At 48.6% G+C, this 27,344-nt stretch overlaps 1 protein-coding gene and 1 pseudogene across 1 annotated transcript in view; both read left to right on the forward strand.

Annotated features, from left to right (window-relative positions):
- Positions 1-2,936: 2,936 nt before the first annotated feature.
- On the forward strand, positions 2,937-3,064 carry LOC116950857 (U1 spliceosomal RNA; annotated as a pseudogene).
- Positions 3,065-8,290: 5,226 nt separating this feature from the next.
- Positions 8,291-27,344, forward strand: part of LOC116950780 (stimulated by retinoic acid gene 6 protein-like) — a 33,246-nt gene continuing 14,192 nt past the window's right edge. The window contains exons 1-10 of the mRNA XM_032968839.2: positions 8,291-8,538; positions 13,651-13,708; positions 14,794-14,891; positions 18,615-18,754; positions 22,730-22,850; positions 23,859-23,904; positions 24,460-24,582; positions 24,934-25,004; positions 26,415-26,541; positions 26,937-27,090. Coding sequence (XP_032824730.2) covers positions 8,516-8,538; positions 13,651-13,708; positions 14,794-14,891; positions 18,615-18,754; positions 22,730-22,850; positions 23,859-23,904; positions 24,460-24,582; positions 24,934-25,004; positions 26,415-26,541; positions 26,937-27,090 — 961 coding nt within the window. The 5' untranslated portion in view covers positions 8,291-8,515. The remainder of the gene's footprint in view (positions 8,539-13,650; positions 13,709-14,793; positions 14,892-18,614; positions 18,755-22,729; positions 22,851-23,858; positions 23,905-24,459; positions 24,583-24,933; positions 25,005-26,414; positions 26,542-26,936; positions 27,091-27,344) is intronic.

Consider the following 27,344-nt stretch of genomic DNA (forward strand, 5'->3'; position numbering starts at 1 on the left):
TTTATTGTTCTCGGGCGAGATGTTTGCTGCATGTTTCAAGAGCTAGCTGGATGTTTCAAGGCCGCTCTTTGAGGGATGTGTTTGCCGCCACATGTTTACCGAGGCGAGCTTAAACCAACGAGCGGGCACAGGCAACATTGGTAAAAGTGCTTTTGAAAAGGCGCGAACAAACATTCAAATTTAACACGTAGACTTTCGCGACCAATATTATTCATAATAAAGGTTTTTGGGTTAGATCGCGATCCGACCCAAAAAGCTTTATTATGAAAAACATTCCAATGTGGGACCCTCCTCATGAATTGTAATAGATTCACCTTGCAACTATATACTGGACTGTATTTACAGTGAGGGAAAAAAGTATTTGATCCCCTGCTGATTTTATACGTTAGCCCACAGACAAAGAAATGATCAGTCTATAATTTTAATGGTAGGTTTATTTGAACAGTGAGAGACAGAATAACAACAAAAAAATCCAGAAAAACGCATGTCAAAAATGTTATAAATTGATTTGCATTTTAATGAGGGAAATAAGTATTTGATCACTCTGCAAAACATGACTTAGTACTTGGTGGCAAAACCCTTGTTGGCAATCACAGAGGTCAGACGTTTCTTGTAGTTGGCCACCAGGTTTGCATACATCTCAGGAGGGATTTTGTCCCACTCCTCTTTGCAGATCTTCTCCAAGTCATAAGGTTTCGAGGCTGACGTTTGGCAACTCGAACCTTCAGCTCGCTCCACAGATTTTCTATGGGATAAAGGTCTGGAGACTGGCTAGGCCACTCCAGGACCTTAATGTCCTTCTTCTTGAGCAACTCCTTTGTTGCCTTGGCCGTGTGTTTTGGGTCATTGTCATGCTGGAATACCCATCTATGACCCATTTTCAATGCCCTGGCTAAGGGAAGGAGGTTCTCACCCAAGATTTGACGGTACATGGCCCCGTCCATCGTCCCATTGATGCGGTGAAGTTGTCCTGTCCCCTTAGCAGAAAAACACCCCCAAAGCATAATGTTTCCACCTCCATGTTTGACGGTGGGGATGGTATTCTTGGGGTCATAGGCAGCATTCCTCCTCCTCCAAACATGGCAAGTTGAGTTGATACCAAAGAGCTCCAATTTGGTCTCATCTGACCACAACACTTTCACCCAGTTGGCCTCTGTATCATTCAGATGTTCATTGGCAAACTTCAGACGGGCATGTATATGTGCTTTCTTGAGCATGGCGACCTTGCGGGTGCTGCAGGATTTCAGTCCTTCACGGCATAGTGTGTTACCAATTGTTTTCTTGATGACTATGGTCCCAGCTGCCTTGAGATCATTGACAAGATCCTCCCGTGTAGTTCTGGGCTGATTCCTCACCGTTCTCATGATCATTGCAACTCCACGAGGTGAGATCTTGCATGGAGCCCCAGGCCGAGGGAGATTGACAGTTCTTTTGTGTTTCTTCCATTTGCGAATAATCGCACCAACTTTTGTCACCTTCTCACCAAGCTGCTTGGCAATGGTCTTGTAGCCCATTCCAGCCTTGTGTAGGTCTACAATCTTGTCCCTGACATCCTTGGAGAGCTCTTTGGTCTTGGCCATGGTGGAGAGTTTGGAATCTGATTGATTGCTTCTGTGGACAGGTGTCTTTTATACAGGTAACAAGCTGAGATTAGGAGCACTCCCTTTAAGAATGTGCTCCTAATATCAGCTCATTACCTGTATAAAAGACATCTGGGAGCCAGAAATCTTTCTGATTGAGAGGGGGTCAAATACTTATTTCCCTCATTAAAATGCCAATCAATTTATAACATTTTTGACATGCGTTTCTCTGGATTTTAACTGTCAAATGAAATAAGTCTGTCACCGCGTCCTTACAAATTGCACACGAATTGATGGAATGAATATCACGTCGCGGTCTGCTTTTCGCTTGCAAGTTTCAGACTTACTCAAATACACCCGTCCTTGGACGGATGAACAGGTGACGTCCTCCAAATGAACACCACCCCCGTTAATAATAATTAGCGGGCGACGTCACTCCACATGGGGGGGGGGGCGAGGCGCCTCCTCCCCCCTCCTCGGCGTCAACTGACAACCCTCACTACAGAGGCAGAACCCTCACGTCACGCGATCTCCATAGCGCTGCTGAGACATCAAAGTAAAAAGGACGTCATGATGAACAAGTTGTTATAACTGCTAAATGAAATACGTCTGTGTCACCGCGGCCTTACAAATTGCGCACTAATTGATGCAATGAATATATCACGTTGCGGGCTGCTTTTTGCTTGCAAGTTTCAGATTTACTGTAATACACTCGTCCTTGGTCGGGCAAAAGGCTCGCGGGAAATGTTTGGCCTGCTTTCGCATACCTATTTTTTTTAACTAAATGCACGTGGCAATATACTAATCAGTTGTGGAGTTAACATCAAGAATGATTATATGAAATAAAATGATAAATTATTTTCGTATGGGTCATGGAGGCTGTTTGACCATGCTTCGCCACTTTGGCCAGGGACCGGTACAAATATCACAGATTATGATCCTGGATGTGGCCAGGGTTCTCATCGCCTGACAAAACTTACAGAACCAGAGGTGAAAACCTCTAATCTAGTAACGCCGCTTGTGTCATGAGCTAACATTACCCAGAATACATTTTTAGGGGATTTGCTCAAAAACCTGACTTCAGTTTAGTGTTTAATAATAAAAAAGTGATAATTTATTTACAAATTAGTGTTTTAATCACATAGTCTTCATATATGATATCCATTAATTTATTTAACTTTTTTTTTTAATTACAGCCACGTAAAAGCTGGGCTTAAAACTTTCGTGACTGCAGGAATTCATATTCTATGGCTCTTTACCGAAAGAACCATAGAACACGTAAAATCTTTTGAAGGGCCCCTAGAGTAAAGGTACAGGGTTGGGGTTCGTATAGGGATAGTGGGAGCAACCCAACTCATACTTACCTGACAGGGGAGGCTAATCCATTGCACTGCGGGTGGGTTGACCCCTGTGATTTCCCCAAATGCGGGAAACTCGACTGTGGCATTTGTGGTCCTGGGGGGCTGCGTTCGCGCTATCCCCCGATAATAATTAAAATATATATTTTTAGTCACATTAAAGGTTTATAACATGCAAAAAATTGCGTGCCAGGAGCACTGATGGGAAAGGGCATTCTTTTTTTGTGAATGCAGCTAGTCAGAACAAACCGTTGCCATCGTTAAACTGGTTACTACTTTAATAATGAGCCAAGAATGTTTGTGTGTCCCTCGCGTGACGTCACTCCACGTCGGCCATCCCCCCTCGTTAATAATAATGAACAGGTGGCGTCAGTCCACAACGAACAGCCCCCCTCATTAATTGTCATGAACACGTGACGTCCTCCAAATGGACACCCCACCATTAATAATAATTAGCGGGTGACGTCACTCCACATGGGGGGGGGGCGAGGCGCCTCCTCCCCCCTCCTCGGCGTCAACTGACAACTCTCACTACAAAGGCAGAACCCTCACGTCACGCGATCTCCGTAACGCTGTTGAGACATCAAAGTAAAAAAGGACGTCGTGATGAACAAGTTGTTATAACTGTTAAATGAAATAAGTCTGTGTCACAATGGCCTTACAAATTGCGCACGAATTGATGTAATGAATATATCACGTCGCGGTCTGATTTTCGCGTGCAAGTTTCAGATTTACTGCAATACACCCATCCTTGGGCGGGCAAAAGGCTCGCGGGAAATGTTTGGCCTGCTTTAGCATACCTATATATATATTTTTACAAAATGCAAATGTGGCAATATTCTAATCAGTTGTGCAGTTAACATAAAGAATGAATTCATGAAAGAAAATGATCAATTCTATTCGTATGGGTCATGGAGGCTGTTTGACCATACTTCGCCACTTTAGCCAGGGACTGGTTCAAATATCACCGATTATGATGCTAGATGTGGCCAGGATTCTCATCGCTCGACAAAACTTACACAACCAGAGGTGAAAACCTCTAATCTAGTAACGCCACTTGTGTCATGAACGAACATTACCCAGAATATTTTTTTAGTGGCGTTGCTCAAGTGTTTAATCGTAAAAAAGTGTTAATTTCCTTTACAAATTAGCGTTTTAATCATATCGTATATATGGCGTCCAATAATGTATTTAACTTTTTTTTTATTTATTACAGCTACGTAAAAGCTTTTGAAGGGCCCATAGAGTAAAGGTACAGGGTTCTGATTCGTATCGGGATAGCGGGAGCAACCCAACTCATAATTAACCTGACAGGGGTAGCACCATGGTTACTTTGATGGTCCGCCCAGGGTGAGGCGCATCTATTGCACTGTGGGTGTGTTGACTCCTGCGATTTCCCCACCTTAATTTTGCCTGGCTATGTTGAAGGGGCAGCCGTCGTCACAGCGGACCTCTTGATTAGTGTCAGTGTCCTTCGCCCGCACCTCCGATTCGCACGGTTGGCTACGTACGGTGCGAAAGAAGTTGGACACACTGTACCGTCAGTGGCGGCTCCGTGAAATTCCCACCAGATGGGGATGTTGTCAGTGGCCTCTGAAAATACGGCGTTCTCAATTTAGAATAAGTCGTCCATGCAAAATGTAAATTGCTTTAAATGAGTCGATTAATTGATTAATCGATGCCGATTTTAATACAGGCATGCATTGTCACCGGATCTGAGCACGTGTGCAAAATTTGGAATTGATTGGACAACGTTCGTGTTATTGGCCTTCCCGTGATACAACAGTCTTATCTACCAACGGTAGGCATTTACAAACAGACGACAACAAAACAACAACGACAACGCACCCACATGCTGTCCCCAATGACCCGCAAGTCCACACCGCACAACCCCTTTCACACTGCCAAAAGCCGTGAGCTGCTCTATATTTCCACAGTGCAACCCAAGGCCGTAATTATAATATATATTGGGGGGGACACATCCACCCCAATATTCAAATATGCTCAAAATGCCCCCCACCCCCCACCCCCCCCCCCCCCAATATGTTGCTATAAAATAGATTTCGGTTTATATGATTGTGGTTATGGTTGTACTTTATTTATCCCTAATCTCTGCCATTACATACAATGAAATAAGAAAAGGTAAAAAATAAAAAAACAGAGCAATGTAATACAATAACACTATTAGACATGATTGTAAAAATATAATAAAAAAGCCCATCGTATGTGTTAGTGAATTTTTTAACATTTTACGCAAGAAATAGCCGGAAATGAGTTTTCAAATTTAGATTTTTTTCTGGGGGGGGGGGACCCCCAAACCCCCTGGAAGATTTGGTCGTCCCCCCCCCCCCAATGTTGACTCCATGGCTACGGCCTTGGTGCAACCTTGCGTCTTGACATCGTCTCCCTACAGCCACGGGCGCCTTCTTCACCGACCTATATGGGTGTCAAATGGCGTGGCTAAAATGCGAAGCTGATCGCGATGACTGAAGAAGGGGAAATCTCTCACTCGGACGCCTTCGCAGCCGCCCCGAGACCTCCCCGAGGCACAAGTCAGAATTAAAATGTTATCTTCATTGGGCAATTCACGTTCAAAGAGTCGTTATATTTAAAACCTAAATTTTAAACACAACAAAACAATTTCTAGAAAAGTATTTCTTCATTACAAAAATCATTTATCATCGCCCCCTAGTGGACGAACCGCGCCCGGGTGCTGTGAAGACGACGACCGATCGCTTCGGGGCCATCCATTTAGTAGGTACGCAAACATCTGTCAAAACTTGATCCCTTCCCGCTCCCTGTACGCACGCGGACTCTTTACACCCCCCACCTGCGTACGTACGCCTGACACCCCCCCCCCCACCTCCGAATCCTATAGAACGGCCAATATTTAGTCCACGCAGAAACAAAGAATATAGGTTTATTTGTATCTCTGAAAGTTCGTAAGTCGAATGCTCGTAAGTAGAGGCGTCCCTGTTTAGGTCACTGCAGTGGCCAACTGGCGTCTCCCGAGCCTGCATGTGGCTATTTAATCCACCACGTGCGGATCTTATCGAAGGGGCCATAACGTAGAACGTACTCTCGCAGTAGTAGCAAATACTAATTCACGTCTCCCGTGATGTGCCAAAACAATTGTCAATATATACACGTGTATATATGTACAGTAGGCTCTGGATTATCGGCGCTAATGACGGGATAATCCAAAACCGCCGATCTCTATACCAACAACTAACGATTGCCCAATCGATGCTCAGTGATCATAACACTTTCCTGCTCCCGCGCAGAAGACTCGCCCCACTCGGTAGATGGAATCATGAGCCACTCCAATCAACATCAACCAAATTCCGCCCACTGTTGTAAATATATTGCAACCACTGTACTGTGGGTGTGATCACGCGGATTTTGGATTAACCGGATCACTTTTATTCGGTTTGAGCACGTGACTTGTCATAACACATTTCCAAGAAGAACAATGTATAACTGTTTTTAAATTATTGATTTGGGCTTAAGGGAAAATCCACGAGTTATTCATTCATGCCAAAATCTCAGGTGCGCGCGGTAAATCCGCAAATCGGATAAACCACACATATTCTTGGTTCTTTCGGTACAGTCGCGTAGAAGGGAAACAATACAATAATAAAAATATAAAACAATAAAATTATCACGACGTTTCGACTGCAACACAAGCAATCGTCATCAGGTGTGAAAATCACGTGACTTTACCGAAAGAACCAATAATATCAATCCCTGCAGTCACGAAAGCTTAAAATCAAAATTTCACACGTGGATAATTGAAAGTCTACTGTATACAAATTGGCTTTTTGCAGAACTCACGGGTACTTTTCAGCTCTTGGTCTGATGCAGGTTGGCCACCCCTGATGGAGGAGATGGATGTGGAGAAGTCCAAATACATACCCACACACATATATACACACACAAAGACAAAAAACCAACGTACCCATATGTACACACACATATACCCCAATAGACATGAATACAAGGACAAAGATTCCCAGGCAGCCTACACCACACACACGGGGTGTAGGCTGCTGTTACGGCGCACGAGGGTGTGGTGTGGTTAGCGCTACGCCCAGCCGCCTTTGTCTCCCCAGTGCTGATGTTTCCACGCCCCACCGAGTACTCATTTGAAGCTTAGCCAACCCAGGCGAGGCGCTGGACCGGTTCAGATATTCTCCACTGACGTTGGGCCGTGAGCGGTATTTGAACTCAGGTCACCGCCCATCTTATAGTGGAGTGCGCTAAACCAAGGTGCTGCCGATCCCTGCTGAGCATACATACACACATCCACACCTCCGATTAGCGCGGTTGGCTACGTAGGATTCGAAAGAAGTTCAACATACATACCTACACATCTCGACATACACGCCCATATATATACACACCCATGCACTCACACCACCTCGAAGGCCCTATCTCTTCGAAGAGAACCCCTAGGCAACAGTCCATCTCAGTGTAGCCTGTACTAATATGTTCCACACACGTTGGTGTACACTGGCCATTTAATTTAATGCTTTATTACATGGGGTGCTCTTGCCAACAAACATCTGGCAATCCAGCAGCAGTTGTTTAACAAAGCCTTGACTGCTGATGAGACCCAGACGGTTGAAACTAATTCCCCGTCTTCTTAATTAAACCAGTGCTGCTTGATGATGTTGGTCTGAAAAGACAATGGCCTGATGGATTAAACACATCTTATTAATACTGGATACAACTTATTTTTACCCGTGGCATATCACAAGAAGGGGAGTAGGAGCATGGGAAGGAGAGAGCGAATTTCGGTACAGTGGAGAGTCGTAATAAAGGTATGCTTGTAATTGCTTGAATACTGCATTGGCATGGGAAGTTGAACACACCACTACGGTAATTCGTGTGCCACTTTGGCTTTCATATGTTCTCGAATAGCACTTGCCCCAAGTGTAGGCGAGACGGGAGATCGTTGTCTTTGTCTTAGTGTGTGTATACATGTGGGTGTATGGGAGCGGTGGCGCAGCGGTTAGCACCCTGCGCTACGAACCCGGAGACACGAATTCGATTCCCGTTCACGGTGAACACCGGTGACGATTATCTGAACCGGTCCTGCGACTCCCCTAGGTCGACTCAGCCGCAAACGAGTACCTGCGTAAACATTGCCGCTGGGGAGACAAAGTCGGTCGGGCATGGTGCTGGCCACCCACGTGTGCCGTGCCGGTACAGCCTCAATAGGTGCTCGCTAACAGCGCTTGCCGAACAGCCCTTGCTCCAATGGTCTGTAAAGGCTGTACGGGGGATCTTCGTCTTTGGTGGGTGTATGCAAGGACCGTATGTGTGTGCTGCATGGACTCTGACCCTTACGTCAGGATGAGATCTCCAACCAGTCATCCCAAGGCGACAAGAGTCGTAACCCCCCCCACCCTGCGCACAGCACGTGGGTGTTTGAGGATGAATCCGGAGGGGTAAAGCGGCCGTTTCTGTTTCTGTCCACCGCCACTGCTGAGCTCAACAGGGAAGTGAACTGCATTGTACATTCGACTGTGTTGGCCAATTGCGCAACGGGGAGACGGCGAGACGAAATCAACAATGGAACCGTTCGAGACGAACCGGTGAGTAGAACGCGTGCACACACATCACAACAATAATAATAATGCATGATTATAATCATGCATCATCATTTATCAGCAGCCATGGTCACCGCCAGTCGTGGCCACCACCGCCCCGCGCGGTTCTGCGACGTGGAACGAACCCACCCCCCACTGCTCCAGAGAGCCGCATGCGGCTCTCTCGTTGAGAGTCCTGCGTGACGTTATTCATTAAGGCACCACCGTTTCGCATTGCCTCGAGCGAATCTTGAAATGTTGAACGGTATTCGAAAAACTCCCCCCCCCCCCCACCCCTGAAAGCGAGTCGATTTAAATCGCTCCGTCTCCTCCTCGGCGGCGACGGACGGCCCCATCCCGGACGCGTTCCATTCCTTGGCTGCCGCTCCGTTATTAGCCTCGACCGCGCGTCCGTCGCTGTCCCTTCTTCCGTAGCCAGGGCGCTCTCCCGCTCAGTCCCGCGTCTCTATAAACACGTCGAATCGCGATGTCGTCGCGTAAGCTTTCGCCACCACAATGTTATCCATCGCGGTTTGATGAAGCTGGTCGTTGTAATCACTGGCGACAGCGTCGCGGTCGGTACTCAAAAGTGCTGTGGGTTTACTCCCCAATGCACCGGTGTGCTGAAGTAGTTACTATATTGGTATACAGGAGGCCGTGGGTTCGATCAAATATGCTGCTGTATATTTGAAGTTTGCATGTCTCTATCTCTTCCCGTGGTCGCGTGGATTTTTTTCCGGGTCTTCCCTCCACGTTTGGAATGAACATCACGAGTTTAGAGCTATGTGGCTGATATAAATGTCCACACGATAAGCCCCCACTTCGCTGAGCTATGATTTGTCATAGCCAGGTCGCTTCTGAAAAAGAGCTATTTAGCTCAGCGGGTCTTACCTGGTAAAATAAAAAAAAAGTAGTTCAATTTTGATTTAAAGCTTTCGTGACTGCAGTAATTCATATTCTTAGCTCTTTCGGTAAAGTCACGTTGAAGGGAAACAATAAAATAATAAAATTTCCTTTTCTTATTTTATTGACTTTTACCGAAATAGCTAAGAATATAAAGTAGTTCAGTTTGTGTATTTCATCCACTGCAAGACAGTGTTATTGATCAAGGTGGTTACAAAAGCGCCGTATTTGCGCCTGTGCACCTTTGTACCTGAACACACGGGAACACCGTTAATTATTTTTGTGCTCTGTTTGTGTGGGGTGGGGTGTGTGTGTGTGTGATGATCTCTGCGGTATTTTGGCAGAACAAACACCACGTGGCGGCAATGTAAAAGTCAAAGATCGCCCGTACCAAGCAGAGTAATGGTGCCTGGGTGGCATTACCCAACATCAGTGTCCCGACCACACAGAGCCCATCCGGCATCGTAAAATCGGCCCCTATCTCTGTGCAGACATCGCATGAAGATTACAAGAGCGCGGTTTTTTTTGGTCGAACTGTACACTACCTTCACAAAGTCCTCTGTCATTCGTGCATTCGGGGTTTCGAGTTTTAACCGCAGGTGGGAGCTCAAGGCAAGCTTTTTGGTTGGACGAATGTCATTCGCAAAGGTCACCTGGGTCACCAAAACGACAAAAGCAATACAAATACAAACAAGTAAAACAATGAAGTCAATTGAATTCACAGAAATAAACAACAACAAACAATTAATGTAAGGCTTTCATGACCAGTAATATTCATAGTAAAAGTTTTTGGGTTAGATCAGGTAATTATGTGTCGTTAAGTAACAGCTAATTGGCACACTTTGTTCACGTGACAAACCTTTACTAAGTGGCTGTGTCAAGTGCTGGTGACTTAACGTCCGTGAAAAAGAGCTTCATAGCTCATCGGATTCCTCCAGTGTACATAAATATTCTGATCCTGAAAACGATGCTTTTATATTTATGCAACCTAACCCCCCAAAAATATATTCATACGAACAACCAATTCGTTCGCTCACTTTTTTTAAGTAAACCTGTCCACAAACCCAGTGTGCAATTTTTCATCCCCTCTGAGTCATTCCCTCTTTTCCAGAGCAAGCATTCCTGTCCGGCGCAAACTACAGGATTACAGAATGCCGTGATGAGACGACTCATTCATTGCGGGCTTCTGAAGGAATTGCACTTAGAATAACGTTTCAGGTGTCCATGTTCATGCTGGCAGTACGTTCAGCAAAGCACGGGAAACACAACGGTGAAGTCACGTAGAAATTAAATTAAATAAATAATAGAATACGACTGTTTGGATTGCAACACAAGCAGTCGTCATCAATCGAGTTGCAATCGAGACGTCCGTATTCTATTTAATTTATTTTCTTTCTACATAACTTTACTGAAAGAACCAAAGAGTAATTCCTGCAGTCACGAAAGCTTCAAATCAAGATTGTGATCATCGACACACTCAAGTGTGATTTTGTTTAATCGTGTCAAATATGATATTGCAGCAACCCTGAATGCCAAGTTCAACTCCCTCTGTCCGAATGGACGCAGAAGGGGGCATCATTAACAACTCAACACATTTTTCAGGTCACTGCCCGCATAGGGAAAAAACTAATATGGAAGTTATGTCGGGGGATTTTGTGAGTGTGCTATTTTAAAAATAGCTTTTGGGGAAACATTGGTATTGCAATCAGCAGCAGCAGCATTAATGCCACAAATACCATCATCATTAACATCAGTTGCAGCAATACTATCAGTAATACCACCGTCATCATCTTCAGTTACAAGCAAAGCATTATCATCACCAATGCCACCATCATCAGCAGAAGCAGCAATCACTGAATTATCTGAATCAATACACCCATCAGCATTATCATCATCAACACATTTCGGGAAATGGCGCTACTTTATAGCAGTATTGCTTAGGTTGCCTATCTGCGATAATTATTTTGTGCTGAAATATTTACGTGTTGAATTATCCTTTCCATTGCTCTCCAGAAAGCGTCTAACCTGTGTAGCTGTGCTCTGCTGCGACTGACCACTGTTGTGCCACCCTATTAAAATGATAAATTACAAAATTACAATGATTCTCAGTCTACCCGTGGATAAAGCCCCCCCCCCCCAATGTCAGTCGTGATGAGTTGTTTTGACCATATTTCACCACCACCCTGGCCAGTGCAGGTTGGTGGAGGGGAGGGGGGCGGATAGCAGGATCGGTTCAGTGTCTATGTTGTGTGTCTCTCTCTGTGTGTCTCTGTGTTGTCTCTCTCTGTGTGTCTCTGTGTTGTCTCTCTCTGTGTGTCTCTGTGTTGTCTCTCTCTCTGTGTCTCTGTGTGTGTTTCTCTCTGTGTGTCTCTGTGTTGTCTCTCTCTGCTTGTGTGTCTGTCTGTGTGTTTGTGTTGTGTGTCTCTCTCTGTGTGTCTCTGTGTTGTCTCTGTGTGTGTGTCTGTCTGTGTGTTTGTGTTGTGTGTCTCTCTCTGTGTCTCTGTGTTGCCTCTCTCTGCTTGTGTGTCTGTCTGTGTGTCTATGTTGTGTGTCTCTCTCTGTGTGTCTCTGTGTTGTCTCTCTCTGCTTGTGTGTCTGTCTGTGTGTTTGTGTTATGTGTCTCTCTGTGTGTCTTTGTGTTGTCTCTCTCTGCTTGTGTGTCTGTCTGTGTGTTTGTGTTGTGTCTCTCTCTGTGTGTCTCTGTGTTGTCTTTCTCTGCTTGTGTGTCTGACACAGAGTGTCTATGACACAGAGTGTGTCTATGTTGTGTGTGTCTTTCTCTGTGTCTCTGTCTTGTCTCTCTCTGCTTGTGTGTCTGACACAGAGTGTCTATGACACAGAGTGTGTCTATGTTGTGTGTCTCTCTTTGTGTGTCTCTGTGTTGTCTCTCTCTCTCTGCTTGTGTGTCTGTCTGTGTGTCTCCGTGTCTGTGTTTTGTCTCTCTCTCAAATTTAGTTCTACCTGATGACGACTGCTTGTGTTGCAATCGAAACGTCGTATTCCATTATTTAAAAAAAAAATTACGTGCTCTTACCGAAAGAACCAAAGAGAGACAGAAAATATATATTTTATCTTGAATTTATGTTTACGGCATTGACACTTTTGGGAAAGCTACATTTTAAAAGTAATTTGATTATGGATCGCGGAATTACTCCAGCAGACACCATCAGCTCGCTAAACGTGGGAGCCCCCTTTAAAACCTTCGCGGCCAAAATAGTTCTGCATTGATCCGAAATCATGACCTCACTTCCATGTCACTTCCGTGCGTTTCTTTACCATCAGAAGCATCATCATCATCACTTGTCAGGCAATGCCCCTTCTTCAAAGCATTATGGGCATATTTATTATCTGTGGAAATAATCTTGTCCCGAAGCCTTAGGTAGAAAATTGTCCTTTTCATTTTACTCTGGCAAACTTGAACCTTCTGTACTCTTTATTATTTATGGGACTAGGTTTGTGCCATTCCAGAAATTCTAAATCCACCAATAGATAGAGGCCCCCCATGCCATGTCACGTGGCATGGGGTGACGTCACTATTGTTCGCATGTTGACATTTGAAATTGGTACATAATGCAAGTGATCTTAACAAATGTACAGTATGGGACCCTTTTTTGGCAGCATCAAGATGATGATAATTAATCATGATGATAATGCACACTTGGTGCCTCGCTATCAGGGGCGGAGCCAGGATTTTGACTTTGGGGGGGGCTGACTTCAATATTCTGAGATATCTCAGTGTGTTTATATTTTCCAATGGGCACCACAAATGTATAAAACAAATTTTATTGGATTTGAACGTGGAGTTTATTAATAGGTCGGAGCCGCTGATGGTGGCTAATGAGTTCGATAAGTTTGAAAGGCTGCCGCTCAAGCAGCCTGCAGGGCAACACAAGGTGGCAGCACAAGGTGGCAGCCTGCAGCATTTTGCAGCAGCCGGACATCCGGTTATCCCGATTACCGACTTTCCCAAAATTTCAGGGGGGGCTAAGCTCCCCCCCCCCCCCCCAGCTCCGCTGTGGCTCTGGCCCTGCTTGCGATAGATGTCTATTTGGTGTTTGAACACCTTAACCTGTATTCTTGCCGGAAAGGCTAAACCCTATTCTTTTTTTCATGACCATATAAAATCACACCAAAAGGAATAATCCGAAATGTTTAAATCTTGCAACTCATCCTCGTTGGCTTTATTTATTTCTCTGTTATGTTTCCATTCAACAGGACCTGCAAGTCCAGCATAAACATGGCTTGGTTCATGCATTTCTCCCTCATCCCTGCGGTAAGCGTTTCCCCCGGCGGTGAGCTTGATCGACTCAGTAAAGTCGATTGAAATATGTCCCGGCGCTACGAGGTGGATGGGTGGCTTCCGAGGTTTCAGTGGTGATTACAACCACCAGCTTCGTCAGGCGATGTGAAATGTTGACATCCCAGCTCTACCGCTCCCCCCCCCCTCCCCCTTTAATGATGGGGCATGAAGCCCATTAAGCAATGCAGCTTTTACACCCACACACATACACAGACAAAAAGCAAATGGCTCTGCTCTTCTCTTGTAAATATTTTCTAGGGCCGTGTCTCCTGGGCTGTAGTGAAAAGGCAAAAAATATAGAAAAAACTCGCCATCCCTCATTATTATTAAGGCTGCCTTCAAAACGTGCCAATGTGCTGAATCTCGCGTGGCATTTGAGAAGCAACAGACCGGCTTCATAATCGTTCGCCTGGATATTGAGGCGGGTGTCGCTTGAAGTCAGATGCTCGGAATGTCGTGGCGGGACACGGATGAGCAAGGCAGAAGCTCTGGGGAGAGACACGCGGCAGGCGGTGCGTGTCGATGGTAGGGTAAGGCCGGATCAGAGGTCACAGGGGTCAATGTGGTAAGAGACAGACATGGGAGCGGTCTCCTCGAGTCTGCCGACCAAGGAGGAGAGCAAAGGGGAGGTGGTGAGACACGGTCAGGTGATTGAGACACGGTCAAGGCCGGTCACGGAGATCGCTGCGTGTCTCCTTCGTAGCAGCCGCGGAATCTGGTGGAGGGTAGGACGCGTTGGCGAGACGTGGTGGTGGTGGTGGTGGCATCAACGGCGGTAGCCACGCTGACGTCTCGACCTTTTTGATCGAGTTTTGAAAGCTGTTCGACGCAAGGCAGTGTGTCCGCACGTCTCTCCCTGTGTCTCCTCGCGTCTCACCGCGTCTCTCTGCCTGCGTCTGCTCGCGTGTCCCGGGCTCCGTGTCTCCGCACACCTTTCCCGTCCGTACGTCAAAGTGTCTCTCCCCGTTCTTCCCCCCGTGCCCCCCCCCCGTGTCTCCCCCTTTGCCCCCCCCCGTGTATCCCCGTGCCCCCCCCCCCCCCGCGTGTCTCCCCGGCAGATCGTCGTCATCATCCTGCTGTCGTTCCTGCAGCGCCGCGTCCGCGGGCACGAACTGGACGAGCGGTTCCCCCTCAACCGCCGCTTCGGCATTGTGGTGTAAGCGCACAATGACAAAGGTCCCCCGCGTAGCCTCTCAACAGACCCGTTGGGGCAAGTGCCAACGTGGCGAGGACCTATGAAGGCCGCCACCGCTCATTTAAGGCTGAGTAGACCTTGCGGAGGCCCATAACCGGTTCATATGTGTGTATATATATATACTCGCCACTGTTATTGAACGTGAGCGGGAATCGAACTCGGGTCGTCGGAGTTCGTAGCGCGCCGCTCTCCATAGCCGCCTGGGCACACACAAAGATCCCCGTCTAGCCTAAAAAGACTGCTGGGGCAAGTGCTGTTAGCGAGCATCTATGAAGGCCGGCACGGCACACGAGGGGGTGTGTGGCCAACCCCAGTGGCGACGATTATGCGCCGCACCAGCTACTCATTTGAGGCTGAGTCGACCTAGGGGAGGCCCAGGGACCGGTTCAGATACTCGCTATCACCGGCCATGAGCGGGAATCGAACCCAGGTCGCCAGGTTTCGTAGCACAGCAGCGCGGTATCCGCTACACCACCGCTCCCGTAACCGTTGCACTACCGCCCGCACACACAAACATACGCACACACACACGCACGCACACACACATGCACACACACACGCACAAACACACACACACACACAAACACACACACAAACACACATGCACACACAAACACACACGCACACACATACACACAAACGCACACACGCACACAAACACACACACGCACGCACACACAAACACACAAACAACAACAACCGCCATTCGCCAGTAAGTGGCGGTGACGTCACCATGACGCTTGTGCCAGGCGATGTGCACCTTGAGGCCACGTGAAGTGTTGAACGCCCGCTGGCAGGAGGTCACGGGGCAGACCCAGCAGGTGCCACGGGTCGACTGACTGAGAAGATGACTGAGATGACTGGTTGATGCACACCTGTGCCCTCTACTGTGCCAACTTGCTGTGCTTTAACCACCCGGCACTTCACTCGTTGTTGTGAGCATTGCTCCTCCGTTGTTGTTGAAGGGCGACTGCCTCCAACTGCCCAGTAGCGTCCTTCACGAGCCTCCTCCACAGAGGCCGATCTTGACACCGCTGGTACCAGTCATCGGCAAGTCCACTCACCTCCACGTCCTCCTGTACCACATCACTCCATCTCTTCTCTAGCCCGTGCCGTGCCCGTTTAGCCCCCTCGATCGGGCCGAACAAAAGCTGTTTAGGCATGCGGTGGCTGGGCATGCGGGCTACATGACGCAGCCAATGCAGCCTTGACTGCCGGAGGAGCTCACCGATGGGACCTTGTCCAGGTCTTTCAAGAATTTGTGAACTCCTCACACATTCCAGCCTGGTTAAACCCAGGATGGATCGTAGGCAGGCTAGCCTAAATGTTTCTAACCGGCGAATATGCTCCATTAGGGGGGTCCACGTTTCGCAAGCATAGAGAAGGGAGGGAATGACTGCGGCCGAGAAGACCTGAAGCTTAGTACGGAGCGACAGACCAGGTAGCTTCCACACAGCATTACGTAACCGATGAAAATATATTGCTGCTCGACTGATTCGGAGTGAGACCTCTACTGTTAAACTGGAGCCGGTCATAAGCGCACTGTCCAGGTATGGGAAACTCTCCACTCTCTCCACAACTGCCCCATCACTCATTGGGAGTTGTGGGGGTGGAGTGACCGATGGTACAAAATACCCAGGCAGGTGCTTAGTTTTGGTGGGGTTGATGGTAAGGCCCCACCTCTTAGTGGCACGCTCCAGTCTCAGCAGCAGCGTCTCCAACTCCTCCTCTGAATGAGCAGCTATTACCAAATAATCGGCATACATAATGTGGTTGACCAATAGGAAGCCATCCCTTGACCGCACCCGGGCATCGATCAGCCTCCCATTATATCTGTACCAAATGGAAATTCCCCCGGTACAGCTAATGAAGGCTGCATGAACTACGTGGTCAAAATAGCTGTTAAATAATCTGGGAGCCAGAGGACATCCCTGTCGCACCCCAAGGTGTACAGGGAATGGCTCTGACTCCCGGCCACGTAGTTTTACCCAGGCCCGCTCACCATCATGAAGGTCCTTAATGATCGTGAGCAGGGGGTCAGGGACTCTGAAACCACGAAGAACAACCCAGAGCCCAGGCCTACTGATGGTATCATAGGCCTTGACCAGGTCAATAAATCAGAGATGTAGGCCTTGTTGGAATTCCCTACACCTCTGCTGTAGCAGACGGACAGAAAATATGGCATCTGTGCAAGACCGCCCTTTCCTGAAACCACATTGGGGCTCCGCAAACCTCTCCTCAGCGTGCCTAGCAATGCGATGTTGAATAATCCTTGCCAGGATCTTTCCTGGCACACTGAGGAGTGAGATGCCCCTGTAGTTGTTACAGTCTGTGTGGTCCCCCTTCTTAAAGAGGGGGACCACACAGGAAAGAGGGGGACCACCAGGACATCCTTCCAATCCTGCAGAACCCGTCCAGTGGTCCAGACTGTTGTTATGATGTCATATAGGGCACTCTGTGCACAAACGCCATCCTCCCTCAGCATTTCGCTTGGGAGATCATCTCTGCCCGGTGCCTTTCCTGTTCTCAGACTCCGGATCGCCTTCAGTACTTCCTCAACAGATGGCACCTCAGCCAGCCACTCACAGGGGGTGACTTCTTCCAATATTTGAGGCACCGCAGCCTCAGCAGGGTCATCCCCACTTTGTGCCACGATGTTTTCCTGGCTGAGGGATTTCCCCTCCCCCAGGACCTCACAGAAATGCTCAGCAAATTTGCAAACCTGTTCCTGGGGGTCGGAGATTGAATCACCATTTTTTCCCCTAATGATGGTAACAGGTGTGGCGCTGCAGGTTACTTTTTTGATGGAGTTAAATAAGGATTTGTGATCGTGGGCCACTGAGGCAGACTCCATCTCCTCAGCAACCCGCGACCATCACCCATCCTTGCAGTGCCTCACGACTCTCTGAACCTTCGAGCGAAGGCTGCGGTAAGCCTCCTCATTCTCTGACGTGAGATTCTGTAGGCGATGACAGTGGGCCTGTCGCTTTTTCTCAACCATCCTGAACACCTCCTCTGTCAGCCAGGGTCTCTGGGGAGGTCTGGACCGCGTACCCAAAGCAGGCAATGCAGCTGCATGAGTCACAGTCCTAAACCTCGCCCATTTACCCTCGACATCAGGAGGAGTGGGGGACGATGCCAACCCCAGCCGCAAGCGATGATGAAATTCTCGCTTGCAACTTTCATCAGCTGAGACCAGGCCACTTTACGTTGGAATGGGGTCCTGGGTGTACACCCACCACCGCAGTGGAAGAATGGCAGGCGCATCTTACAGATGACTAGTCGACACACAAACAAAATAAACAAAGATGCCCCATAGAGCCTTAACAGACTGTAGAGGCAAGTGCTGTTAGCGAGCACTTATGAAGGCCAGAACGGTACACGAAGGGGTGGGTGGCGAGCACCACGCCCGACCACCTTTGTCTCCTTAGTGGCAATGTTTACACACCGCACCAGGTACTCATTTGAGGCTGAGTCGACCTAGGGGAGGCCCGGGACCAGTTCAGATAATCGTCACTGGTGTTGGCCGTGAGCGGGAATCGAACCCGGGTCGCCAGTTTCATAGCGCAGCACGCTAACCGCTACACTATCACTCCCCACTGACACACAAACACACACGCACACACACACAAACATACACACACATAAACACACAAACACGCTGAGCGGGCGCTGTGTGTCCAGGCCCGTGTACCTGGTGGGCAACCAGAGCAACCGCTGGTCGTACGGCATCGCGTTCGGAGCGACCACCAGCACGGTGTTGTCGCTCTTCACCAACGAGTTCTCCAACTACTTCGACTTCGTCGCTCCGTCGTGGGCAAAAGGTGGGGCCCAGGACGACGCCGGATGACCACGGCCATAATTGTGACACACCCCCCTCCCCTCCTCGTTGGCGTCATCGTCTCGGTCGTCATCATCATCTCAGTCGTCGTCGTCGTCATCATCTCAGTCGTCGTCGTCATTGTCTCAGTCGTCGTAGTCATTGTCTCAGTCGTCATCATCGTCTCAGTCATCATTGTCGTCTCAGTCTTTGTCGTCATTGTCTCAGTTGTCATCATCGTCTCAGTCGTCGTAGTCATTGTCTCAGTCGTCATCGTCTCAGTCGTCATGGTTGTCGTCGTGGTCATTGTCTCAGTCATCATTGTCATCTCAGTCTTTGTCGTAATCGTCTCAGTCGTCATAGTCATTGTCTCAGTCATCATAGTCATTGTCTCGGTCGTAGTCATTGTCTCAGTCGTCGTCATCATCTCAGTCGTCATTGTCTCAGTCATCGTAGTCATTGTTTCAGTCTTTGTCGTCATCGTCTCAGTCGTCGTAGTCATTGTCTCAGTCATAGTCATTGTCTCAGTCGTCATAGTCATTGTCGCAGTCTTTGTTGTCATCGTCTCAGTCGTCGTAGTCATTGTCTCAGTCGTCGTAGTCATTGTCTCAGTCGTCGTAGTCATCGTCTGAGTCGTTGTAGTCATTGTCTCAGTCATAGTCATTGTCTCAGTCGTCGTAGTCATTGTCTCAGTCGTTGCAGTCATCGTCTCAGTTGTCATCATTGTCTCAGTCGTCATTGTCGTCTCAGTCTTTGTCGTTATCGTCTCAGTCATAGCCATTGTCTCAGTCGTAGTCATTGTCTCAGTCGTCGTAGTCATTGTCTCAGTCATAGTCATTGTCTCAGTGGTAGTCATTGTCTCAGTCGTCGTAGTCATTGTCTCAGTCATAGTCATTGTCTCAGTCGTAGTCATTGTCTCAGTCGTCGTAGTCATTGTCTCAGTCATAGTCATTGTCTCAGTCGTAGTCATTGTCTCAGTCGTCGTAGTCATTGTCTCAGTCATAGTCATTGTCTCAGTCGTCGTAGTCATTGTCTCAGTCGTCATAGTCATTGTCTCAGTCGTCGTAGTCATTGTCTCAGTCGTAGTCATTGTCTCAGTCGTAGTCATTGTCTCAGTCATCGTAGTCATTGTGTCAGTCATAGTCATTGTCTCAGTCGTAGTTATTGTCTCAGTCGTCGTAGTCATTGTCTCAGTCATAGTCATTGTCTCAGTCATAGTCATTGTCTCAGTCGTCGTAGTCATTGGCTCAGTCGTCGTCGTCTCAGTCGTCATCGTCTCAGTCGTCGTAGTCATTGTCACAGTCGTCATAGTCATTGTCTCAGTCGTAGTCATTGTCTCAGTCGTAGTCAGTCTCAGTCGTCGTAGTCATTGGCTCAGTCGGCGTCGTCTCAGTCGTCATTGTCTCAGTCGTCGTAGTCATTGTCTCAGTCGTCGTAGTCATTGTCTCAGTCGTAGTCATTGTCTCAGTCGTCGTAGTCATTGTCTCAGTCGTCATAGTCATTGTCTCAGTCGTCGTAGTCATTGTCTCAGTCGTAGTCATTGTCTCAGTCGTAGTCATTGTCTCAGTCATCGTAGTCATTGTCTCAGTCGTAGTCATTGTCTCAGTCGTAGTCATTGTCTCAGTCGTCGTAGTCATTGTCTCAGTCGTCGTCGTCTCAGTCGTCATCGTCTCAGTCGTCGTAGTCATTGTCTCAGTCATAGTCATTGTCTCAGTCGTCGTAGTCATTGTCTCAGTCATAGTCATTGTCTCAGTCATTGTCATTGTCTCAGTCGTAGTCATTGTCTCAGTCGTCGTAGTCATTGTCTCAGTCGTCGTAGTCATTGTCTCAGTCGTCGTCGTCTCAGTCGTCATCGTCTCAGTCGTCGTAGTCATTGTCTCAGTCGTAGTCATTGTCTCAGTCGTAGTCATTGTCATTGTCTCAGTCGTCGTAGTCATTGTCTCAGTCGTAGTCATTGTCTCAGTCGTCGTAGTCATTGTCTCAGTCATAGTCATTGTCTCAGTCGTAGTCATTGTCTCAGTCGTCGTAGTCATTGTCTCAGTCGTCGTAGTCATTGTCTCAGTCGTCGTCGTCTCAGTCGTCATCGTCTCAGTCGTCGTAGTCATTGTCTCAGTCGTAGTCATTGTCTCAGTCGTAGTCATTGTCATTGTCTCAGTCGTCGTAGTCATTGTCTCAGTCGTAGTCATTGTCTCAGTCGTCGTAGTCATTGTCTCAGTCATAGTCATTGTCTCAGTCGTCGTAGTCATTGTCTCAGTCGTCATAGTCATTGTCTCAGTTGTAGTCATTGTCTCAGTCGTCGTAGTCATTGTCTCAGTCGTAGTCATTGTCTCAGTCATAGTCATTGTCTCAGTCGTCGTAGTCATTGGCTCAGTCGTCGTCGTCTCAGTCGTCATCGTCTCAGTCGTCGTAGTCATTGTCACAGTCGTCGTAGTCATTGTCTCAGTCGTAGTCATTGTCTCAGTCGTAGTCATTGTCTCAGTCGTCGTAGTCATTGTCTCAGTCGTCGTAGTCATTGTCTCAGTCGTAGTCATTGTCTCAGTCGTCATAGTCATTGTCTCAGTCATAGTCATTGTCTCAGTCGTCGTAGTCATTGTCTCAGTCGTAGTCATTGTCTCAGTCGTCATAGTCATTGTCTCAGTCGTCGTAGTCATTGTCTCAGTCGTAGTCATTGTCTCAGTCGTCGTAGTCATTGTCTCAGTCGTAGTCATTGTCTCAGTCGTCATTGTAATTGTCTCAGTCGTAGTCATTGTCTCAGTCGTCGAGGTCATTGTCTCAGTCGTAGTCATTGTCTCAGTCGTCGTAGTCATTGTCTCAGTCATAGTCATTGTCTCAGTCGTAGTCATTGTCTCAGTCGTCGTAGTCATTGTCTCAGTCGTCGTCGTCTCAGTCGTCATCGTCTCAGTCGTCGTAGTCATTGTCTCAGTCGTAGTCATTGTCTCAGTCGTAGTCATTGTCATTGTCTCAGTCGTCGTAGTCATTGTCTCAGTCGTAGTCATTGTCTCAGTCGTCGTAGTCATTGTCTCAGTCATAGTCATTGTCTCAGTCGTAGTCATTGTCTCAGTCGTCGCAGTCATTGTCTTAGTCGTCGTAGTCATTGTCTCAGTCGTCGTCGTCTCAGTCGTCATCGTCTCAGTCGTCGTAGTCATTGTCTCAGTCGTAGTCATTGTCTCAGTCGTAGTCATTGTCTCAGTCGTCGTAGTCATTGTCTCAGTTGTCGTAGTCATTGTCTCAGTCGTAGTCATTGTCTCAGTCGTCGTAGTCATTGTCTCAGTCGTAGTCATTGTCTCAGTCGTCGTAGTCATTGTCTCAGTCATAGTCATTGTCTCAGTCGTCATACTCATTGTCTCAGTCGTAGTCATTGTCTCAGTCATAGTCATTGTCTCAGTCGTCATTGTCATTGTCTCAGTCATCGTAGTCATTGTCTCACCACCACCTGTGCTCGCCACTTTGCCAACTTGACGAGTTTTAACCTGCCCGGCGCTCCGCTCGTTGTTGTGAGCGGTCGATCCTCTGCGCCCCGCTGTCGTTGGAAGTGCGACCGCCTCCAATTGCCCAGAAGCGCCTTCACGAGCCTCCTCCACAGAGGCCGATCTTGACACCGCTAGTACCATACAAATACAAAATATATTTAACATCATGATGACCACAACCTCCAACAGCATCATCATCACATCCATGATGATTGAGGTGATCGTTCGTATGATGAGGACGATGCAGACATTGCTGTTGCTGCTGCTGATATTTTTAATTGACTGGGTTAACCACATTGCCGACCCAAGCAAATTTACCGAAAAAAATAAAGATGTAATTATGACCATCATCATCATCATTATCGCTCCATCTCCATGGTGGCTCGCCCACTTGGAAGTACTTCTCTCCTTTAGCTGCCATCATGAGGACTTCAACGACGTTGACAACGATCATCATCATCATTGTTGTTGATGCTAACATTACACGAATCGCTGCCTCTGCCCGACAGCTCTGGTTTATCTGCTGGCCGCCCTGGAAGTCGGCGTAGATGTTTACCCGTTCTTCGCCTGCCTTGGGACCGAGTACAAAATCCTGGGCTCAGTCCTCGGCTTCCTATACTCGGTGTCATGGTGAGCTTGCAAACTCCATGCAATCTATAATTGTGTCCGCGGGCGCGTGTGTGGCTGGGAGCGGTGGTGTAGCGGTTAGTGCGCTGCACTATGAACCTGAAGATGCGAGTTCAGTTCCCACTCACGGCCAACACCAGTGACGATTATCTGAACCGGTACCTGGGCCTCCCCTAGGTCGACTCGGCCTCAAATGAGTAACTGGTGTGGTGTGTAAACGTCGCCACGAGGGAGACAAAGGCGGCCGGGCGTGGTGCTGGCCACCCACGCCCTCGTTTGCCGTTCCGGCCTTCATAGGTGCTCACTAACAGCACTTCCCCAAACAGTCTGTTAAGGATACATGGGGGATCTTTGTCTTTGTGGCCAGGATTTGTGATGTATGCGTGTGTGTGTGGCTAAGATTGGTGATGTGTGCGTGTGTGTGGCCGGGACTGGTGTTCTGGCCACACCGACCTCTCGTGCGCCGTGCCGACGTTTGTAGGTGCTCGCATAACAGCACTTTCCCCAACAGCCCCGTGTAGACTATACGGGGCATCTTTGTCTGACTGTAATTGTATGCTTCTGTGACCTTTGACACTTCGGTCGGTGCAAGTGCTGCAGTGACAATTGCACTCACACAAAGACAAAGATCCCCCTTGCAGCCTTCAGTAGACCGTTGGGGCAAGTGCTGTCAGCTAGCACCTATGAAGGCCAGAACGGCAAACGAGGGGGTGGGTGGCCAGCACCACGCCCGGACGCCTTTGTCTCCCCAATGCTGATGATTGTACACCGCTGCAGGTCGTCATTTGAGGCTGAGTTGACCTTGGGGAAGGCCCAGGACTGTTTCAGATAATTAATCATCACTGGTGTTGGTGGCCGCCGGGTTTGTAGCGCGGCTACAAACCACCGCTCCCCACATACGTTGCACACACACACACGCGGACACAGGTAAACACACACACACATACGCAATCAACTATGTTCGACGAAAATATTGAACTTGACGTTTTTTTGTTTTTGTGTTTTCGGCAGGCTGACCGTGAATTTGATTGACGTTTGTCAATGCTCATTCGATCCGGTAAGTTCGTTTCTATTGCTCGACGCTGTATTCGTTTTCATTCGCACGCTCGACAGTGACTCCTGAATCTCGAACAGGAGTCCTTCTGCATCCTCTGTCAGGACCCTGGGGCCTATTCCCACGCCCGCCTTTCAGAATATGAAATTACGACGAAGACATCTTTCTAGCCCTCCCCCCCCCGCTTTTCATAACCGGTTTAGTTTACGTTCACGGTGTGCGCGTGCATCACAACGTGATGCAACGGGCCCCGCGCGCATTTACTTAGTCGAAAAATAAAATGACGATGATGATGGTGACTGGGCGAAGACCCCGGGGCCGGCTCCAGGACATGCTGCTGGTGGGACGATGTCGCTCGGCTGGCCTGGGAACGCCTGGGAATTCCCCAGGAAGAACTAGAGTTTGTGTATACTGTAGTAGGGATTAGTGCAGTGTATAGTAGTGTAGTGCAGGACAAGCGGAGTGAGAAACGAACGGACGGACGATGATGACGACGGCGATTCTGTGAACACGTGTGTGTGTGCGTGCGCGCGTGCGCGTGTGTGTGTGTCGACGCAGGACCACGTGTTTGTGGTTCTGACCAAGACGCCGTCGCTCGTGTGCCAGCTCTTCCTCTCGCTCAAGTTCATCCACATGTTCTTCCGAGCGCTGATGATCGCCCTCGGGCGATCCAAACCGGAGGTGAGGTTGCGTAGCGAAAGCCTCCCACGCCTTGCCCTCTGTGTTTTTGTTCTTCGGCGTGTGTTTCCTCGCGAGCGGTGAGAGTCGCGGGTGTGGTCGTGAGCGGTGAGAGGCCGACGTGGGGTCAAAGGATATTTTTTGGTGTTTGTCCTGGTGATGCTCACGCATGTAGAATTGTCACTTTTGAGAATCCGAGTATAGTTCCGTGACATCTAATTTTCATGTGTTTATGGTGAGCACGTCATATGACCCCACGTGCTGGCCAGCTGACCACATACGCCAGTTGATGTTTGCGTGTAACAAAGTGATTTTGATTCGTGTGTCTGTGTGTGTGCTTTAATTGATTTTCAGGAAACAGAATTGATTCTGAAATCACACCATGCAGCCTACATCAAAACCCTCTTCTTGAAAACCGATCCGGAGTAAGTGCAGCACCGACCAATATTTATATATTTATATATTCTACAACGGTCCACTGGCTGGTGGTGATCGGATGTATATTGAACTTCTTTCGCACCGTACGCAGCCAACCGCGCTAATCGCAGGTGTGGGGGAAGGACAACAAACTAAAAACAAAAAGCAGTTCTTAAGAAATGAGTTTTCAATCTAGATGGTTTAGAAATGCATATGTCCAGTGTTTTCCTAATAGCGGATGGAAGAGCATTCCAGACGGCTGCAGAAGGGCATCTGAAAGCATGCAATGTGGTGACCGTCTTTGTTTGATGGCTTGGCTGAAAGCCGCTGCTGCTCGGATGACAGGAGTTCACGTGATGGTTTTCTGCTCCTTCACGATAGACAACTCATGATCTTAACGTCTGTGAAAAATCCCCCTCGTTTTTAGAATCGCCCCCCCCCCTACCACCCCCTGCCTCTGTCCACCCAGGAGTGTCCACCAGTCTACGACTGGGGTAAAGTGGGGGTACTTCCACCTTCTGACCCCCGTGCCCCAACTGGACATCTCTATAAAACAAATGCTTTATAGCTCATCGGATTCCTCCAGTGTAATTAAAGATTCTGATTCTTCCAAGATGATGTGGCCCAGCAAGGAAGGATAGGCCCAGCAGCCTCTGCCCAAGGGCTTTCTTGAGCGCCTTCTAGTGGAGGACCTTCAGCCAGCAGGGACATGAGCAAGCAATTGCAGCGCTGCACCTTTACATCGTCGCCGTTAAGCAAGTCGATCGATCAATCTGAACTTCATTTATTTAGAGTCGCCAATTCTTAATACATGAATTATCATTCGCCGATAACAAAAAAATGTATTTAAAATTGTAATTTTGGACGTGCGTCGCGCAGCGTTCGCTCGGTCGGTCGCTCTCCTAGAGAGAGACAGACCGACTCGGGCAGGCGCGAGGGAGAGCCACAGACAACGAGCGGGGAAGGCAGCAGCCAGGCGGCGAGGGGCCGGCGTCAACGATTTCCCGAGCTCTGCGGTCCTCCGCATATGAGGGCGTCATCGGCCAATTAACGAGTGGGACTTAAACGTGCGAGGAAGCCGGAGCACACGCGGAGGCTCACCCACACACGCGAAGGGGAAATACTCTACCCCCCACCCCCCCCCCCCATACAGAGAGAACAGGTGGAGTCTACGTTCTGGCTGCACCGACTTCTCCTGGCGAGCCAGGGTACGGGCTCCTCCTCATCGATGCCCACGGGGAAGGGAGTTCGGCAACATCTGCGCGATCCGCCAACCCCCTTGGCCTACAGAGTGCTCGATTGCATGCGACGCGGGTAGCCACGACGGGCCATGCGGTCGAAATGACAATCGGGGTTGACTCTAAAGAAACCAAACGGTTAATCGCGAGGTGCGTTTGCGTGCGTTTTTCTTTGCACAGGGAGGAGGAAGAGGCCGTGAAACGGAAGTCGTGCTTTCGACGCAAGTGCTACGACTGGGACCCCCATTTTAAGTTTCCAGCCCGAATGATCGCGACGGCCGTGTTGGGAGTCATCTGCCTCTACTCCGTGAGTCTCTGACGCCAGACTTGTGGCGACGCATGCAAATAAAAACGTGTTGCGATAATAATGCGTGCATTGTCTTTTACGCCGATTGGCCCTACACCAGAGACGGCCTTCTTAATGGCCTTGTCTCGCCAGTGTTAGACCAGAGAGGGCCAAAAGGCGAACGGCACAAAGGCAATGCACGTATCAAAGTATTAATCGCTCGGGTTGAGCAGTTTTATATATATATGGGACCTTTTTGCCAGTATCAAAATGATGAAAAACATGTTTTTGCCACGCGTGGTTAATGCAGACTTGATGCCTACTCGATGTGCGAAGATCTTAACGCCTTCCCCGTTTTATTGCCGGACGGGAGATGAATCCCGTGAATAACATTTTTTTTTCACTCATCCTCCCAGATCGTGTTGATCGACATCCAGCTGACGATGCTGGTGTCCCGAGAGGTGGCGGAGTTCGAGGTGTCGCTGGACGAGCTGGTGAACGCGGACGACCTTCCCTCCGGCACCAACAGCAGCGTCAGCCAGTTCGTCGAGTTCATGGGCGTCGCGCAAAGTGAGACGCTCCCCGTTCTCGAGTTCCCCGCGAGAAGGAGGGTTTTTGGCTCGCCCGTCGCCGAGAAAACCGCTTGCGCACCCTTCGTTTCTGTGGCTCTTCGGCCGTCTCTACCAAGAACGCGCGGTTGGCTACGCGAAAGAAGTTCAACGCACGCCTCGGGGGAGCTCTCGAGACGGTGTTCGGCCCAATCTTTCCTCGATGTCCGTATGCCTCGGGGGAGGAGTGGAGTGATGCGCCCACACTTTTACCCA

Source organism: Petromyzon marinus, chromosome 40 (genome assembly GCF_048934315.1).
Source record: "Petromyzon marinus isolate PM22_M1 ecotype Great Lakes invasive population chromosome 40, UKy_Petmar_22M1.pri1.0, whole genome shotgun sequence".
NCBI lineage: Eukaryota > Metazoa > Chordata > Hyperoartia > Petromyzontiformes > Petromyzontidae > Petromyzon > Petromyzon marinus.